The sequence below is a fragment of the Homarus americanus genome, unplaced genomic scaffold (genome assembly GCF_018991925.1).
Source record: "Homarus americanus isolate GMGI-L3 unplaced genomic scaffold, GMGI_Hamer_2.0 scaffold52806, whole genome shotgun sequence".
Classification (NCBI taxonomy): Eukaryota; Metazoa; Arthropoda; class Malacostraca; order Decapoda; family Nephropidae; genus Homarus; species Homarus americanus.
In genome coordinates, this window is record NW_024720773.1 from 5,641,159 (window position 1) to 5,662,149 (window position 20,991).

Genomic DNA, 20,991 nt, shown 5'->3' on the forward strand with positions numbered 1-20,991 from the left:
CCCTAATCCTTCTTCCCACCCCCACCCCACCCCCCCCAGACTCACTCAGTAACAGGGTTCTGCTCCATGGTGAGGTACTCCAGCACTGACTCCTCGTACATCTCCAGCAGGTCGACGCTCACGTGCAGGAGGCAGGTGACGTGGGTGATCAGTACCCGGATCCTGGCGTCGTAGCAACCTAGGAGGGAGACCAGCAGAACCACAGGTATTAGGTGAACTGGTGGAATGTAGAGGACCTAGAATCCTAGATGCTACAGGTGAAGGGGAACTATAGGTCTTAGGTGAACTTGTATAGGGTAGGTGAGATTGGACATGGGAGGACTTAGCTACTTAGAGGAAGGAGAACCATGGGTCTTAGAGGGAAGGGGAACCAAGGTCTTATGGGAAGGGGAACCGCGGGTCTTATGGGAAGGGGGAGCACGGGTCTTATGGGAAGGGGAACCACGGGTCTTATGGGAAGGGGAACCACGAGCTTTAGGGGAAGGATGGGAAGGGGAACCACTGTCTTATGGGAAGGGGAACCACGAGCTTTAGGGGAAGGATGGGAAGGGGAACCACTGTCTTATGGGAAGGGGAACCACGAGCTTTAGGGGAAGGATGGGAAGGGGAACCACGGGTCTTAGGTGAACTGTAATTGGCATAGCGCAGAGGAAAACTTGAGAACCATTAAAGGTGGAAAAAAGGTGAACCATATTAGGTGAACTGGTGAAGGAGACAGGGGGAGGAGAGGGGGAGGAGAGGGGGACGGGAAACGGAGAGGGAGAGGAGGGGGCACTCGTATAATGGGAGAGAGGGGACCGAGCTACCATGAAAGACAGCACCTAAATATAACATACAAACAGGTATTGGCCGAGTGGGGAGAGGAAAAAAACAGACACAACCAACTGCAATATAGAGAGATTAGGGGAACATGTGGAGATTAGGGGAACATGTAGAGAGATTAGGGGAACATGTGGAGATTAGGGAAATATGTAGAATTAGGGGAACATAATTAATGGAACAAGTAATTTTCAGGTGGAAATTTGTCTTAAGTGTTCTAGCAGAGACATGACACCAAGGCGACCAGGGTGATGTTATTGTTGATGATGTTGAACTGACCTTTAACAACCAATTTACTAAAGGTCATTCAGCTCGTGTAGTTTTCTTGGTCATTACATACACTAGTCACCAACAACTAAGGGAGATTATAAGGTGTTTTGTAAGACTGAAGGAACCTTGCTGGGGAGATAGGGGGTATTAGGTGAACCGTAGTTAGGTGCCTTGATTCACAGGTGAGTCAAGGTGAAGCAAAGCAACTGAATTGGGTGAACCGCTGTCATAGGTACCTAGGGGCAGAGGGGGGGGGAATTCGGTGAACAAAGGTGTAGTTACTGGGTGAACTGGTGAACAACTGTCGTGGCTACTCGTACCTACTGGACGGGAAGTGTCAGATGAACAAGATGTACGGGATGAACAACTGTCATGGCTACCTAGGGGACGGGAGGAGGAATCAAGTGAACAACGATGAACAACGATGAACAAGATGAACAATCGTTTAGTCTACTACCTACAATACGGAGAGAATCGGACAAGAGAAGGGACCACGTGAAGATTAGCCTCCCCCCGCTTATTTTTACCTGATGATTAAACACTCCAATGCTACCTGAGAGGGGTTAGGTTAGGTTAAGGTAGGTTAGGTTAGGTTAGCGTTTGGGTGGTTAGGTTAGCATTCGGGTGGTAAATCGCAAGATGAAACAAGCTGGGGTGGCTGATCTTCAGGTGATCCGAACATGGAGTGCTCTAGTGAACAACTCAATACAAGGCCACCTAATGCAGGGAGGAATAGGTGAATAGTCGTACAAGGTGAGTCACGTGTAGGTCAGGTGGTGGTAAGGTGAGTCACGTGTAGGTCAGGTGGTGGTAAGGTGAGTCACGTGTAGGTCAGGTGGTCGTAAGGTGAGTCACGTGTAGGTCAGGTGGTGGTAAGGTGAGTCACGTGTAGGTCAGGTGGCAGGAAGGTGAGTCACATGTTCTGAGTCAATTTCACCAGGTACTCAGGTCTAGTTGGTGCCAGTGAGAAGCGCAGGTGAGGAAAAGATGACAATAAATGAGAACAAAATAAGCCAGTATAAAACACAGGATACTACCATTAAATTAAATACATCTGGGTTGTAAAACTTTATAATCCGTTAACTAAAACATAATAATAATAATAATATAAATAATAATAATAATAATAATAATAATAATAATAATAATAATAATAATAATAATAATAATAATAATAATATCTGTCAAACGGCTTCAATATTAAATCAGTTTATCTTATCTACAAATACACACAAACATGCCTAATACAGTTCACTACTCTACGCTAAATACTTTTTATGTAATTTTATGAACAGATAAATGGGACGGAAGAATGGTCGTATAAACGTAATGGAGACGTACAATATAACAAAAGACGGTAGATGATAGAAAAGTAGAAGTGTAAAGAACTCGGTGGCGTGTGGTCCCTCAACACAAGATCAATTAAACAAGTGTAACAAGTTGTCATCAGTATATAGAACCAGGTGTCGGGTGTCGCCTCCAGGGACTTCAACACCCCACAAGAAATTAGTTTGGAAACTTGGCCATAATAGCCTGAGGGATCCTGGGTATAAGTTTACCAGCGGGGAAAAAAGAATGGACAGGGTCGAGAAGAAGAACGCTAGCTACTGTCACTCTCTCGTTTACTTGTAGGGAATAACACTGACAAACTGTGATTTTTTATTTTAACGAAGTGTAAGTAACAAGATGGCGGAAAGATCTTAATTAAATAAAACTGTTGTACACTCGTAGTTTTGCAGCGTATTCTGATTTTAATTAAAATTCTGCTGAAAAAAAAAGTAAACTTTGTTGATATTTTTAGTACAATCTACAAAAAATCTAAAGAGTAACAAAAAGTAGAAAAAAATCATCTTTTATGTAATTTCACACAAGCTATGAAGACCATTCAATAACAATGGAGAAAAAATCAACAATAAGATTAATCATAAACACATCGTACCTCTATCAACATGAGTGCTTCAGGAGGCCAGTGTGACATGTGGAGAAACATGCATGAGGATAATTAAAGATATTATAGAAAACGGGAACATTAAAGAAAACAGGAAAATCACAATGTGGAAGTATTAGAGAAAATGGAAATATTGGATATAAGAAAGTGGGAATATTAAAGAAAGTAGGAATAAAAAAGAACGTGGAATTAAACAATGGCAAAACAGGAGTAAAACAGTCATGCATTCCACCTAGCATAAAGTGAACATAACAAACTATATTTAATTTGTTCTAAGAGCATAAACAAAGATATGTAAATACTGTACTTGTCATGTACGTTAACAAAGATGTGTACAGCGTTAACAAAGATGTATACACGTGGAAACAGACCAACACCCCCCCTCCACCACCTCAAGATTACCAAATGTTCCAGGTAAACCACGAACACAAATAGGAATTCAGGGAACTTCATTTCTATGTTAATTTTGGCCTTGGGTGTACAACGACGCCAGAAAACACCCAAGATCTCGGCCACAGCTTTAATTAAACTCTTAACTAAGGCAATGTTTGAAGTTTTAAAGATTTATATGCAAATTGGGCGGAAAAAAGGGAAGGGTGGCGACACAATTGCTGGAGAGAAAGGAGGAGGGAGGATGATAGTAAAAAATATGTGGAAGGGAAAGAGGCGCGCACACACGCGCGCGCACACACACGCGCGCGCACACACACACACACACACTGAAACCATAAGCACAACACCAATTTCTAATGACTACGATCTTTTTATCATACGACCTTAAATGCAGAGCATTCCGATTGGCTGATTGGATTAAATGTTTAACCAATCACATTTGTTTGTGGCGTAAGTTAACTCAACCACTAAAACTCAACAAAACCCGTGAGAAATGTCAAACCGGCGATGGAATTTCTATCACCATCGCTGTACAGTATTAATCAGCCATTAAAAAAAATTGATATCAATTTACCACACAACGACCAATTCGGATATATTTTCAAAGAAGTAACAGTATGGAGCGATCGACCAAATATGATGATGTGGGGAATTAGGAGGAGGGAGAGTGGGGGATGAAATTGGGGGAGAGGAGGGGGAGAAATAGTAGGTGGAGGGTGGATTCAGGTGTGATATGAGAGGGGAGGTGTGGGGGAGAAAAGAATCTTGCAGAGGACACTTGATGCTGTCTGACCAAGGTGACAGGTTGACAATGGGGTGAGGGGACATGAAGGGTGAGGGATGAGGGGGGGCTGTGAGAACGTGTAAAGGAAGTGAGGGAAGGTGAGGAGGTGAGGAGGAGCCCTGAGGTGGGAGGAGTTTGAGAGCCACCACAGAGCAACAAGTGAGAAAGAGACCTGTGAGGTAGGATTCAGATTTTCTTTCTTCAGATTCACCCCAAGTTAAGTGAGGGAGGGAGAGGGGAAGGGAGGGAGGGGAGAGTACCGTGACCTTTGACCTCTGGCTTGACATCGTGGAAAAAAACCTCACGGAATAATTGGACTGAGCCAAGGTGGTGTCTCACCCTACCCCCGCGATGTGTGTGTGTGTGTGTGTGTGTGTGTGTCCCCAACAACCCCACCAGTAGCACACAGATCCTTTCAGGTAAACACTAGGCCATTCCAGATTCCTGTTCCTGTTTGTTGTTTTGTGTATAATCCAGTTACCTTCTGGACTTTTCCTCTCAATTTCTGTCTTTCTGTTCTTAAAACACATATACAACCCTAGCCATATGTGTCTCAATACCACATATACATTACATATATGTCTCCATCCTAAAACACATATACGACATCATTACATATATGTCTCCATCCTAAAACACATATACGACATCATTACATATATGTCTCCATCCTAAAATACATATACGACATCATTACATATATGTCTCCATCCTAAAACACATATACGACATCATTACATATATGTCTCCATCCTAAAACACATATACGACATCATTACATATATGTCTCCATCCTAAAATACATATACGACATCATTACATATATGTCTCCATCCTAAAACACATATACGACATCATTACATATATGTCTCCATCCTAAAACACATATACGACATCATTACATATATGTCTCCATCCTAAAATACATATACGACATCATTACATATATGTCTCCATCCTAAAACACATATACGACATCATTACATATATGTCTCCATCCTAAAACACATATACGACATCATAACCACACTAACGAAGCCTCTGTCACCCTACACGGCTCTATCGGTGTAGTCTCTTTAACGTAGTGAGTTAATTAAACGGATACAAAGATTCATATAATTTAATATTCTGGTTAATACTGTATACATCACATAGTAGGTTTATATTATTTGTTTAAGGTTTAATGTACTTTATGTATATTATCGGTCACTTAATTTTCAAGGTCGTAACACCAAAACGCCTTAGGAGGGTCTATGATATGTAACCTCTCCCCCATCCAGCTCTCGTGATGTAACGCCTGTGTAACTCCCATGCCTGAGGGAGAGGAAGGAGTGGGAGGAGAGAGGAGAGGGAGTGAGGAGAGGGAGTGAGGAGAGGGAGAAGGGAGAAGGAGAGAGAGGAGGGTGAAGTAAGTAGAGAAGAGAGAATGAGAGAGGGGAGGAAGAACGAGGGACGAGGAGAAGGGGATAGGTGAGGGAAGAGAAGAGAAGAGAGGAACAGATCTAGTAGAGGGGGAGGGGAGGGGTGTGGTACTGTGGTAAGGCCGGCGGGTCTTCATTACTGTGTGTAGGAAGCACCGCCCACCCCTATTACGTCATACATCTGCTTACGTAACATATGACTTAAATACATTGTGTCTCACTTTATTCACTCAGCCTAACTTAGAACTCATTCACTCGGCCTAACTTGGAACTCATTCACCATTCCTAACTTGGAATTCATTCACCCTGCCTAATTTGGAATCCCCTCACTCGGCCTAACTAGGAATTCACTCACTCGGCCTAACTTAGAACTCACTCACCCTAAAAGAGCTCATTCACTCGCCTAATTTAAGAAACTCAACAGAAATAACCCCAAACTCAACTGCTGGTTCAAACTCACTAGAACCAGAGAATTCTTTATTATCTTCACTAAATACTGTACGTGACTTGATATGAACTTGTAATAGCTTTCATCCTCTGTCGTCCCATCGTGTACGTAATATTGTGTACGTATGCAGGATAAATCGTTCGTGCCTCTGTATGTTTCTTTCAGTGTTTCGTTTTCTCTCTCTCTCTCTCTCTCTCTCTCTCTCTCTCTCTCTCTCTCTCTCTCTCATGTCAGTGTTAGTCTACTCATTAGGACCAGACAAATGACGTATCAACAACCATCACAATCAGTAAACAGTTGATTGGCTGCTGACTGTCCAGTGATTCCTCTTTACGCTGCAGGTAGGTTAGGTTAGGTTAGGTCAGGTTAGGTTATGATGTTTAATATGAAGGCGTAATAATAAACTAGGGGGGCTAATCTTCATGTGATCCAACAACTATATCATTTCCTCTCTGTATCCATGTTCACTTCAACTTTGACTCACAGCAGTTTAAAATATTTACAACAAACACTCAAAACACCACACGTTTCCAATATTCCTTTTTAACACAGTGTGGTATTGTGTGAGCTTCACCTTGTCGAACCTTTCATGGTGGAGGGCTGGAGTGGATAGTGTTTTGACTCCTAGTATCTGTTCCTATAAGAGGCACAAAGAACTGGCTATTACCTATATCAATAATAGCGGGTCAAAAAATGTCCACGGGGAAATGTCGAATGTTATTGATGATATTAAGTCTACAAAACCGGTTTCGTACTGCACGCACGCACGCACGCACGCACGCACACACACACACACACAACTGTCACTTCTGTGTTACCTTCTGGCGGAGCAACGGGGAAAAATAATCCTCCCAAAACAAAAAACAAAAAACAAAAAAAGATAAAGAGAGAGAGAGAGAGAGACTAGGTCAAGGGGTGAGACACTAAATGGATTACCACGACACCCACACCACACTGTCCACACACCCAGGTATACACCCTCACCTTGTCACACCATCACAACACACCTACAGTACACCCACGCTACACCACGAGTGTATCTAGCCAAGACAACACAGGGGCACACTGAAAGCTGATAGATGCTGGAGCCATCACACAATGAAACATGACATCCAAACCATGCAGAAATATAACGTCATTTTTACTCAATAAACCAAATAGCAGCCTGTCAATAAAACCAGGTTCCTTAAACACAGGTACTAGAGGTAGCACCATCATGGCACGAGCGAGGAAGCCATAATGTCTTGAAAGTCGTTTGTCACGGCAGCGAGGCACCAAATATGACACAAACTTGGTCAAGGTCTCAGAGGGGCGGCGGCTGTTATCATAGTTGTTATAACCAATGTATTCGGGTGTGTGGGTGTGTGGGGGGGTTCAAGACAGAGACGGGGCCCCACTGTGCTCATTAACCACCTGATGTGAACTTAACACAAAGGTGAAACAAAAAGGTTAACTAAGATAAAATAAAGGTGCAAAAATATACAGGTCATGGCATTTACAGGTGAAGTTTATTACTGTGTGGCTAATAATATTTGAGGAACTAGACAGAAACAGAAACAGACAGACAGACAGACTAACGGACGAAGGTAACACTAAAACATTACACTCACTCCCCCGATAATAGTATTGCCACATAAACCACAATTTACTAAGACAAACGACAACTAAATCACCACAATGGAAATAATCCATCAAGAGGCTTTCTGGGGCTATTGTTAGTTAAATCGACTTACTGTTCACTACTGTCTGGAACGTGAACTGTCTCTGTACTGTACATGAGCGAATGTAAACTTGTATGGCAGTTTTACTAGCTATTTCTGTCTGTCTGTCTATCTAAATCAGTCAGTCAGTCTGTCTACCTCCCTCACACACGCTGTCCACTTTCTGCCTGTACCGTCTCACATTTACCAACTTACAACAGCGAGACAAAGACTACACCTCGGGTCCTCTCTCCCCTCTCAACAAAGGTTAATAACACAGAGACCACCTAGGACCATCATTTACTTGCAATATGTATCGAGCTTCAGAACTAATGATTCACACCTCCGAGGATAGACAAAGGTGCACGAGTAGAGGTAATTAAGACGTAATTAAGGCCAGGTGTGTCAGGTTAGATATACAAGTGCAGGAGTAGACGTATCAGGTCAGGTACAGGTGGAGGACTCGACGCAATTAAGGCCAGGTGCGTCAGGTTAGGTACAGGAGAAGAGGTAATTAAAGCCAGGTGCGTCAGGTCAGGTGCAGATACAAAAGTAGACGTACTCAATACCAGGTGCGGGAGAAGACGTAATTAAGGCCAGGTGCGTCAGTACAAGTGCAGAAGATGTAATTAAGGCCAGGTGCGTCATTTTTATACAGGTGAAGGGCCAGTTTGACGTAAATGTGTAAAATAAGAACAAATTAAGACCTGGGCACCAAACGCCACTAACAGAGCAATTAAAATCATTAACAGATGAATGCCCTTGAGAGAGCGTAGGACGAAGTGCCGGACGAATAGCGATTATCTTCATTAAAAGGAATAAGAACAAGTGCAAGAGCAAGAACAAGAGCAAGAACAAGAACAAGAACAAGAGCAAGAGCAAGAGCAAGAACACGAGCAAGAACAAGAACAAGAACAAGAGCAAGAACAAGAGCAAGTGCAAGAACAAGAGCAAGAACAAGAGCAAGAGCAAGAACAAGAGCAAGAACAAGAACAAGAGCAAGAACAAGAGCAAGAACAAGAACACGACTCCCTTTCTTTATCATCATCTCTTCATAAACATCTGATAAGTATTAAAAAGTTTACATCACTTATATTTACACCTTTTTGTTTACTTTTTACTGTATCAATTATAAAAAACATTATATCATAGATTAGTTGATAGAAATTACCATAGCCAATGAATATAAAGTTAACCGTGACGACGTGATCCTGACTGTAACCGTTTAATTGTTTCACTTTAACTCGATACCCAAAAAAATAATAATAATAAATAAAAAATAAATAAATAAACGTGGTAACATATTTATTTTTATTTACTTTCACCATTGTAATATATTGTAATCCGGTTCATAATAAATGGTATATATATTAATTCCTTGAGATTAATGTGTACAGTGTTCATCAGGCGCCTGTGTTAAGTGCCTTGGATCTCACCTGCCTCAGCCACGTCAATATTGGTGTTATTGTTTGCTTTTGTTAGGTTAAATAATCTGTTTCAATATCAATAAGGGAGGGACAGGAAGAGGATGGGAGGGGTAGGGAGAGGAAAGGGGAATAGGGGGGATAGGGAGAGGAATGTAGGGACAGGGAGAGGAAGGGGGATAGGGAGAGAAAGGGAGGGGTATGGAGAAGAGAAAGGCATGGAGAGTAAGGGAGAAGAAGGGTAGGGCAGGGGGAGTAAGGAAGGGGCAGGGAGAGTAAGGTGAGGAATAGGGAGGGGCAAGGACAGGAAGGGGCAATGTGGAGAGGCAGGGAGGGATTAGTGAGAGTGAGAGGGAAAAGGGAGATATTTAAAGAGATAGGGAGGGAGTAGATATTTTTGGACAGGGCTGAGTTACGTAGGTGTCAGAGGGGGGAGGGGGGCAACAATGGCGGACGCCCACACAATCACTTAATTGGATCCACCAAACCAATTATTCTGTTTTCATATTCCAGGATTTATGGCGTATTAAAGTCAGGTATTTGTTTAGTCTCAGATTTACAAGGTAATAAATTTCGTGTTTTAGTTTTCAAGGTTTATTAAGTGTTTACAGAATTCATGGATCACCTGAAGAGTCACCATCCAAGTTATTACACCGAAATTACCTACCCTAACCTAACACTAACCTAACCTAAATATTACCAACACTAACCTAACCTAAATATTACCAACACTAACCTAACCTAAATATTACCTACCCTAACCTAACACTAACCTAACCTAAATATTACCTACCCTAACCTAACACTAACCTAACCTAAATATTACCAACACTAACCTAACCTAAATAATACCTACCCTAACCTAACACTAACCTAACCTAAATATTACCTACCCTAACCTAACACTAACCTAACCTAAATATTACCTACTAAATATTACCTACCCTAACCCTAACACTAACCCCTAACCTAAATATTACCAACACTAACCCCTGCTTCGTCTTACCAACACTAACCCCTAACTGATATTGCCTACCTAACCTAACCTAAATAATACCTACCTAACCCTAACACTAACCTAACCTAAATATTTACCTACCCTAACCCTAACACTAACTTAACTAAATATTACCTACACAATATTACCTACCCTAACCTAACACTAACCTAACCTAAATATTATCTACCCTAACCTAACCTAAATATTACCTACCCTAACCTAACACTAACCTAAACTAAATATTACCAACCCTAACCTAACCTAAATATTACCTACCCTAACCTAACCTAAATATTACCTACCCTAACCTAACACTAACCTAACCTAAATATTACCTACCCTAACCTAACACTAACCTAAACTAAATATTACCTATCCTAACCTAACACTAACCCCCAAAATAGTGTTAGTGGGACAGGATGGTTAATCTTCAGGTGTAATAAGCTGGGGTGGATATTCTTCAGGTGATCCAAATTCACTAGACAATGAATTCCATTTTGTCGTGTAAATAAACTAAATTGCTTAATTCTCATAACTTTCTAAAATATACAATGCACAAAATTCGTCACAATACGAGACTCAATACAAGCGCAATTCTCAACCATTTACGTAATTTAAAAGGCAATATTTTCCTCATATTGTTTCGAAATTTACAAAAAAAAAATCAATTCTCTTCATTTTTGACGAATCAGAATGTCGTGAACTCATCGTTTTACGAGACAAAAAATTAAACTTTTATCTTTGACAGAAATTCACCAAATATTAAACCTCCGTCGATTTATAAACAGAAATAAAATAAACTCTAATTTTCCTCTATTATGATTTTTTTTTTATTTCATAGTGTTCTTCTCAGACAATAACTCCTACGTACTTTGACCTGAGGATGATGCCACCTTGTGTGTGTGTGTGTGTGTGTGTGTGTGTGAATTTGTTTTATTTAGCAACGTTTAAGAATGTTACTTTTATTTTCATTAGTTTTATTGCTACTTATGTTCCTTTTTTCATTATAGTTTTTTGGCGATTTTATTTCATTGATTTACCTTCCCTTCTTTTACTATATTTCATTCATTTACTCTTGTATTTTCATTGATCTACTTCTTCTACGTTTTCATTCATCTACGTTTCCTACTTTGTTACTTTTCATTCACTTATTTTCCTACTTTTTTCTTCTATTTTACACAATATAAATTACAAGGAATAAGATCAGTATTCACCTAATTACTGTGAACTAAATTTAAGCTCACCTAATTAATTCATCCTAAATTAACCTAACCTAATTAATCTGCCTTAAGTTAACCTGCCCCTATTAATCTAACGTAACATAATCTAATCAATGTAGCCTAAGTTAACCTAACCTATTTAATCTAACCATAGTTAACCCAACCAAATTAATCTAACTTAAGTTAACCTAACCTCCTTACACCTAATTAACCGAAGCTAATCTGGAATAAGTTTGGTCGTGTTAATAGTGTAAAGAGCACATGACCTGAAACCAAAGATAACACCACTAATGGTTCACTCGTCGCCCGGTAGTTACAACAATAATGGCAAAAAGTTATCACCCATTTTAGGAGTCCACAGCGTTTCCAGGTTTAATGTTGTCATTATCCCGGAGGCACCTAACACTACTAACCTAACGTAAGCTAACCTAACCTAACACTAACATAACATAACGTAACGTAACCTAACACTAACCTAACACAAAACAACACTAATCTAACCTGACGCTAACCAAACCTAACATAAGACTAACCAAACCTAACATAACCTTACCCAAAAACTACATAACCTAAGACTAATTAACATAACCTAACCAAATCAAACCTAACTTAACACTAACTTTATCTAACCTAACCTAACACTAACTTAACCAAACCAAACCCAAAATTAATCTAACCAAATCTAACGTAACACTAATCTATCACTAACACTAAACAAATTTCATATTTTTTTTTCCGAAACTTGTTAAAATCTTTTACTCGAGATAAAAAAAATGGAAATAATTAGTCTAAAGTTCGAGCCCTAAACTATTGCCTGAATTACTAAGTGGGCGAGGGAGGCAGTCATGAATAATGTGTGTGTGTGTGTGTGTGTGTGTGTGTGTGTGTGTGTTCTGTACATCCAGCCAATTTTTAAGTTCTTTTAAGGGTAATATAAAGGTACAGTATATGCAATGCTGACTGGACCCCCTGTTGATGTCAGGTATCAGAAGTGACTGACACACACACACGCGGCAGAAGAAGTCAGAGGAGGAAGAGACATAATTTTAATAAAGTTACATCGGCTCTTATGTATGAAATTATTAAATAAAAACTTCACTTGTTAATGACTAAACTTTCGAGTATTTCACTTACGATAATTAATTTCCTCGTTACTTATTTTTAAACTTTTTTTTTTATCGCCGGGGGAAAAATTACAGAAAATAATACGCTAAATGGATCCGCCCACCTGTGATAAATTGCGAAATACAGAACAGAATTGTGAGGTAATCGATGTTGGTGAGTAAAATATAAAACTTGATTTAACTGTGGAAAATATTTGTCCAGCGGACACATACACACACACACACACACACACACACACACACACACACACACACACACACACACACACACACACACACACACACACACACACACACACACACACACACACACACACACACACACCTCATTTTAACAATCCAATTTATGTGATATTTGTATTAATATTGTGTCTTATCTTTAACTATCTAGCAGGAACCAATTAAGGACCTGCCCGCCCCATCGTTGACCTGTCCCCCTCACACAATAGGTCAACACAGGAGTTAATATGCTATTATCTCTCTCATCACCCCATGAATCACCATGTGTTGGTAAAGTAGCTTTTGAGACACCCTGTATTTTGACCATCTCTCTGCTTTAACACACGAGATTGGATCAGCGGTGTGCATTGACTGTGTCCACGTGCAGTGACGTGCGACCTGCTGACACAGGGGCAGAGTTACCTGCTGATACAGGGGCAGTGTTACCTGCTGAAACAGGGGCAGTGTTATGTGTTGAAACAGGGGCAGTGTTACCTGTTATCACTGGAGCAATGTTACGTGTTGAAACAGGGACAGTGATACGTGCTACCTGCTACCACTGTGGCAATGTTACGTGCTGACACAGCGGCCGTGTTAAGTAAAGAAATATGAAATTTAGGTATAATTTTACGTGTACACATCTCTTAAAGGCACACAACAATGACTCCCTTCTCTGTTATTGGGTAAATTTATAGTCACGGGGTGAGTTAAATGGTACACGAGTTTTGTTAAGTCATCAGTTAAGGAGGTGTAATCAAAAAACACTTAGTCCCGCAGTTAAGGGGCATAAAACAGTCACAAGTTAAGGGAAACAGGTGTTCTACTAACTGCTCAATTAATGGTCAATGGAAAATACACACACAAAAATCTTACTTTGGGGTGTACCAGTGAAGGGTCCGTTCTAAAGTGTGCCCTACATATTCAACCCAAGTTTACTCAGTACACTCTGGAACACTTACGGGTTACCCCAGGGCTTGTGTAGTGCGTGTTTGACGTCACAGCCCCACGCAGGTTGAGAGGACAGGTATGTGATCCCCCCCCCCCCGCGTGTTCTCCAGATTTGTGAGCCAATTAGGTTTTTACGACAAGGTGGTGGTGATACGGTCGTAAAACTGCTACCGGCCCACACCAGTTAACAGTCATAGATTGCCTCCCTCTCTGGATTTCATGGGGATTCGAACTTAAGATTAATGGGTTGTCAGCGCGGTACAGTAACCACTCCATCACCGCACACTGTAGTTACTATTTTTACTCAAAATTCTCGTTCATGTATTTTCATACTAACTGTACTGGCTCACATCGGTACTGTTATAAATCACACACTGGACCGCCTACAGGGATTCCAACCTGGGAGTAATGGATTGCCAGTCGGGAACGATAACCACTCCGCCACCGCACTCTTTAGTTACTATTTTTAGTCAGAAAATTCATAGATGCATTTTTTACACACAGTTGCGTGACTTGCAATACACATCTTACATTAGTAAGGCTGATTCTTAAAGTACAATAAAGTAGCTCTTGAGTACGATGAACTAACCCTTGAGTACGATGAACTAACCCTTGAGTACGATGAACTAACTAAAATTCTCGAGTACCACAACTTCTTACTGAAGGGAGTATGCCATCGTGTTCAAGAGGTAAAAAAAAAATAGTTCCCTGGTCTCAGTATTATTCTTCAGGGAGACTTGTAAACAAACAGTGCATCAGGCGGTGTACTATACGGCGTCCACCTCGTGCACTGTATAACTCTAAAGCTCCATGAAGAACAAATTGAATAAAAAAAAAAGGAAAACACTACATAATTATTATTTTTTATATATTACAACTAACTATTAACTAATGGGTAAAAATCATCAATGAATAAACAAATCATAAATATATCAGAAAATATAAACCAAAAACAATTAGAAAAGGAATAAGAAAAGTCAGCCAAGAGTTAGACACAAATTTCTGCCAGGCAACCAGTCAGTCAGTCAGTCAGGCTTGTTACCCATGGAGCTGACAGACGCAGCTCCAAACCGTAATTTAGTGTCAGCCCTAAACACTGATGCAACACAAGAGAACCAGTTTCATCAGGTAGTTGAGAGGCGTTCAAGGTGAAGCACCAGGGCGACGCATCTCTCTCGTGTGTGTGTGTGTGTGTGTGTGTGTGTGTGTGTGTGTGTGTGTGTGTGTGTGTGGTCTTATACGCTACCACACCACTATAACATATACGGCATCACTAACAACCACATATAACACCTATACTATAACACAAAACAACTTCTATTATCAGAAAATCAATGGGACAAAAGTAACTAAAAATACAGAAGATAAAATACTTAACATAACAAATTTTCTCTATATACAAAACAAATTCTAATTACACTACCATACCTAATACACTGTAGCTACTAAGTATGAAACTGTTGTACTGTACTTCTCATGTAATAAATAGTACATAACGTGCAGGGTGTAGTACAAGTGAGTAATGGTGAGTTACATTAAAATATTAACAACAGGTTCCTTTACTAATCAGGTGAGTAATGGGTCATATTGCTACACTTGCGACTTCTCCACGACCGGCACTGAGATATACAGGGTGATGCAGCAAAGAGTACATTAAATAGAAGGATGAAATAATTGGATAGTTCTAAACCACAATGTCAGACTCTGCATTGTTTCCATGTTACAATACATTTAAGATGTTGTATTAATGAGAGTGAATTTGATGTACACCCCTCCCCCCTGTAACTGCCTTCATCTCATTCGGTTGTACACGGTCCCTGTCTCATTGCACCTGTGTCAACCATCTGTATGACGCTGTATCGCTGTACAGAAGACATCAGTAGATAAATGATTACAAAAACCTAAGGGGGTTTCATCCTCCAATTAAATGTACTCTTTGCTGAATCACCCTGTATAAGACCTACTCCTAACACCTCTGGCACTTCTTACTTGGCACTCTTAGGCTTCTCTGGCACCTGCTATGATCCCAGTTACTTAATCTTGGGATGTTTCGTGTAGTTTGTTTATCTCGTGTGTGTGTGTGTGTGTGTGTGTGTGTGTGTGTGTGTGTGTTAATAAGAAATCAAACATACAAAACTCAAAACTCATGCTGTTAACATGTACTGTATGTGTCAGGTAGGCCATACGAGGTAAGAGGGCGTGCCGAGTGTGTGTAGACAATCGCAAGTGCGTCTTACTCAATATCAATATACTACCCTCAACAAGTCTGTAGTGAGTAAATGTAGAGTGCGTTTATGTGGTAGAGTGTGTTTAAGGGTTAATTAAGAGTGTGTTCATATGTTACTGAATAGCGTGTTGACGTGGTATTTTAAAATGCGTTTTACTAGAGTGCATTTACGTGGTACCTTAGAATATGTTGAACGTGCCAATGTACAAGGCATCTATTTACCATTTCCAATACTAAATAATAAAACAAACCATGCATAGGGTGACTGATAACTATAGAGAGACTTAAAAAGAGTGCGCTAAAAAATTGGACTAATCCAACTTGAAGATATTAATAAAGAAATAAACTGAAGCTTCCATTACCTGCCTGAATCCCTGACAGGTTGAGAAAGAGAAACAGATCTTAGTATAGGTCTTAATAAACATGTAGTACACTAGATTAAGACATTATATAAAAAATCTTAGAAATAAATATAAGATTATTAGTAATTAGTGAGTTACCTGGAATAGAAATAGACATACGTAAAGGTTGTAAATATCTGGCTACGTGTCAGACATGGGGTTTGACATGGGGATTGACATGGGGTTATATTCTTCCCCATATCCAATGCTCCTTAGAATTGCTTCATCTCCACAATTAAACGAGAAACAAATACACACAATAACAAAATATACCTTATACAATACTCCCGACTTTTATTATACAACACATGGTACCTCCCTTCCCTCAACCCCTCTACTGTATAAGGCCAACACCTCCCTCCTCTATATACAACACACACACACACACACACACACACACACACACACACACACACACCATTGATATTCATGAGACAGTAGAAGCCACGGGTCCCCGGGTCCTACATCACACAGACAGACAGAGTACTTCTTCACCTGAGAGGAGACACGCCACCGGCCAACACTACCCCGTATTGTCCCACGCGGCTAGTTTTCTTCCCACACCAAAGAGCTATTTTTCCACGCCTGCAACTACGTTCCCACGCTTACATTTGATCTTCCCACGTCAATATACTGTACATCTTCCCTCGCCACCAGTTATCGTCCCACGCTACAGGATATTCTCCCACGCTACAGGACATTCTCCCACGCTACAGGATATTCTCCCACGCTACAGCATATTCTCCCACGCTACAAGATTTTTTCACACGCAACAGGATATTCTCCCACGCTACAGGATATTCTCCCACGCTGCGGGATATTTTCCCACGCTGCGGGATATTCTCCCACGCTACAAGATTTTCTCCCAGGCTACAGGATATTCTCCCACGCTACAGCATATTCTCCCACGCTACAAGATTTTTTCACGCGCTACAGGATATTCTCCCACACTACAAGATATTCTCCGACGCTACAAATTATGTTCCTAAGTCATCTGTCATTTCCTCCACACTAGCAATTACCTTCAGACCCTCCCAATCCCCAAACCTCCTCTAATGCCACCCAAGGTTTCCAATCTCCTTTCCAGTCGACCAACCCCTTCGCCCCCTCAGCACTACAAAGGCAAGTCGTCTGGACCCCAATAAGCAATAGGTCTCTTCGCCTTCCTGTCACCTTCCCTTTCAAAGAGTGATGAGGGAGGCGGCATTGTCCCCTCCCCCATCAGACAGCTCCTCACAGTTGGCTGACTCAGGTGGTGAGGGAAAGGAGGAGGAGGAGGCTGCTACCTGTCTCGCACTGGACATATGCGCCTCACTGAACCCTTTCACCCGTATTATGTAGGAGATGTCTGTCAGCCATTCTTTACTCCCGTTTTTATTCTAGTTTTGATTCTTACGGTTCTCTCAGTCCCCGTTGTAAGTCTCTCATCTGTATGTCTGTCTGTCTGTCTAATTCCGTACGTCTCAAGCACCTTACTGTTATCCCCTGTCGGTAAAACGTAACGTCAGCCATCCTCCATTGCCCTTCCACATGTTTCAGCCATACACTAGAGCCTTCAGCCATCTCCAAGAGTCTCCGGGAATCACTCAAATAGTGTATAAGTGTAAACAGCTCCACTACCTCCTCTTTCAGTCACACTCTTAAGATATCTCTCAGTCTTAACTAACTCACCAAGTCTCTCTCAGTAACGTCCACCATTTATACCTTTTTTTTTAATGTTTTAGTCTCTCTTCGGTCTCAGTCTTACTTCAGTCTGACTTCAGTTTCAATCTCAGTCTCTCTTTGGTCACAGTCTCACTTCAGTGTCAATCTTACTCCACAGTGTCACTTCAGAATCTCAGTTTCACTTTACATTATCAGTCTCACTTCAAAACCTCAGTCTCACTTCAAAGCCTCAGTCTCACTTCAGTCTCAGTCTCACTTCACAGTCTCTTAGCATTCCCTGGAAACCTTTGAGCCATCACTGTGTTAATTCCCCCAAGTTCTGCAACACTCGGCTCTCACTAACACGTAACGTCAGCCTCTTAAATGATTCCAGCCTCACAAGACAACTTTTAACCATTGCTGGAGTTTTGTGAGTTTTAATTCCATCTCTCAAGTAGTTCCATTGTTAATTTACTTTCATTGATAAGGAATGTATGTGTGTGTGTGTGTGTGTGTGTGTGTGTGTGTGTGTGTGTGTGTGTGTCAGTCTTCACCACTTAAATATTTCCAAATCCCTTTAACGACTAATTTCTTCCTGCCTTAAGTCCATAATCTCTCAGACACGCTTAATAATACCGTGACTACGACCTACTGCTCTCTCTCTTACACACACACCTGCCCTCCACACCTGCCCTCCACACCTGTCACCTTTATCCACACACCTCCAGCCCAAACCCTCCCACTACAGCCTCCATCCTAACCCTCCATCCTCCATCTAGAGACTATCAAGACCGTTTGTGGGTCCTTCTCCTCCTCCTCCTCGCCCTCTTCCTTCAAGACATTACCACAAAAATCTACTCATGTTGCCTTCCTTCCTTCCTTCCTTCCTTCGTCTTCCTCCTCCTACTACTCCTTACCTGACACCACCCCCTACAAGCCCTTCCATTCCCTCCCTGCCACCTCTCCTCTCCTCCATCCTCCTCACGTCTCACTCCCTCTCAACCAATTATCAAATGTGTCCTCTCTCTCTCTCTCTCAGTAATTACTTCTCATCTTTTTTCTCCTCAATTGTCCTTATCCCATTGTTCCTCACTTCCTCCTTCGTTCTCTCCCTCTTCTATTCCTCCATTCTCCTTCAGTCTTATTTACCTCGTCCTCCTATTCCTGCTAATTATCACCTATACTTCGTCTACCAGACTCTTTATTTTCTCGTTCTCCTCCTCCTCCTCTCTTCCCTTTCCCTCCTTTGTTATAATACCCTCTCTTCTCTTCTTCCCTCCCTCCTTATCATCTTATATGCCTCTAGCTCCTCTTTCTTCTTCCTCTTTCTCATCCTCCTTCCTCATTCACCTCCTTCCTTTCTCCCTTTTCTACTTGATCTTTCTCCTCTTCCTCCCTCGTTCTCATCCTCCTATCTCCTCTTTCTCTCCTCTTCCTCCCTCTTTCTCTCCTCCTCCTTCCTCTTCCTCTCCTCCATTATCATTCAGGGATTAATCCCCCCCAAGCCTGACTCTTGTTACCTGTTGTAATCGAATCTCACTTGACCTAAATGGCTGTTTCTCCCTCCCTCACACCTGCCTCCCCTCCCTCACACCTCCCCCCTCCTCCCTCCCACCTCCCCCCTCCCCTCCACACACCACTACCTCCCCTTCCATCCACCTGTCTCCCTACTCCCTCCACACCTGCCCCCTCCTCCCTCACACCTCCCCCTCCCCTCACACCACCTCCCTCCCTCTCCCACTTGCCTCCCTCCTCCCCTCCTCCCTACACCTCCCACCCTGCCCCCTCCTCCCCTCCACACCAGCTTCCTACCTCCCCTCACACCTGCCTCCTCCTCCCCTCCCACACCCCTGCCCCCTCCTCCCTCCCACACCTGCCCCTCCTCCCCTCCCACCCAGCTTCTCCTCCCTCACACCTGTCTCCTCCCCTCCCTCCACACCAGCTTCCTCTCCCTCACACACCTCCTCCTCCCTCACACACCTGCCTCCTCCTCCTCCTCCTCCTCCTCCCTCACACCTGCCCCTCTCCCTCACACCAGCTTCCCTACCTCCCTCACACACCTCCCCTCCCTCCCCACCTGCCTCCTCCTCCCTCCCACCTGCCTCCTCCTCCCCTCCACCAGCTTCCCTACCTCCCTCACACCTCCCTCCTCCCTCACACCAGCTTCCAACCTCCCTCACACTTGCCTCCTCCTCCTCCTCCCTCACACCTGCCCCCTCCTCCCTCACACCAGCTTCCTACCTCCCTCACACACCTCCCCTCCCCTTACCTGCCTCCCTCCCCCCTCCCTCCACACCTCCCCCCCTCCCCTCCCCCTGCCTCCTCCTCCCTCACACCTGCCCCCTCCTCCCTCACACCAGCTTCCTACCTCCCTCACACCTGCCTCCTCCTCCCTCACACCTGCCTTGCTTTCTATTTTTCCTCCCTTTCAATCTTTCCCTCCTCCTCCCTCCCTCACGAGTCACCTGACCCCTTCCACCTGTAATTAAGAGCCTCTTGTGGTTCACTTAACACACTAATTAATCACATTACATCCTCCAAATTATCACCTGTTCCTCATTATTCTTCTTTGTTCTTTTCTCCCCTTCCTACCAATTCCTCCACGTCAGAAAAGAAAGAAAAATGAAAAGAAAAAGTTCGTAATGAAGGAAACGATTACTATGACAATTTCTATCATGAAAAGCAAACGCAGAATTAAGACCCATTTCCCAATTAAGTCATTACCCATTCCCCATCCCTCACTAATACCCCAGATATCTCCTCCTGTCACCCAATTAGACCCAGTCTCCACGCGTTCCCCACCCCCCCGCCAATCCCCCTGTTCCCCAAGGCAGGACGTAACTCCCTCTCCCCACCCATCCCTACCTAGTGCCTTCCTATACCAGTACATCTCTTTATAACCCCCCTTAAACCCCCTATAGGATTCCACCCCTTTAGTCCCTCCCCCTCTCACCCCCTAATAGGACGCCTCACAACCACCCCTCTTACAAAATCCCCCATA

General features: G+C 42.4%; 1 protein-coding gene across 1 annotated transcript in view; it reads right to left on the minus strand.

Annotated features, from left to right (window-relative positions):
- The window catches only part of LOC121861130 (transmembrane and coiled-coil domain-containing protein 4-like), a 54,725-nt gene that overhangs the window by 13,498 nt on the left and 20,236 nt on the right, over nt 1–20,991 (minus strand). Inside the window, exons 3-4 of the mRNA XM_042358695.1 lie at nt 16,308–16,319; nt 46–178 (exon numbers count right to left, since the gene is read on the minus strand). Coding sequence (XP_042214629.1) covers nt 46–178; nt 16,308–16,319 — 145 coding nt within the window. The remainder of the gene's footprint in view (nt 1–45; nt 179–16,307; nt 16,320–20,991) is intronic.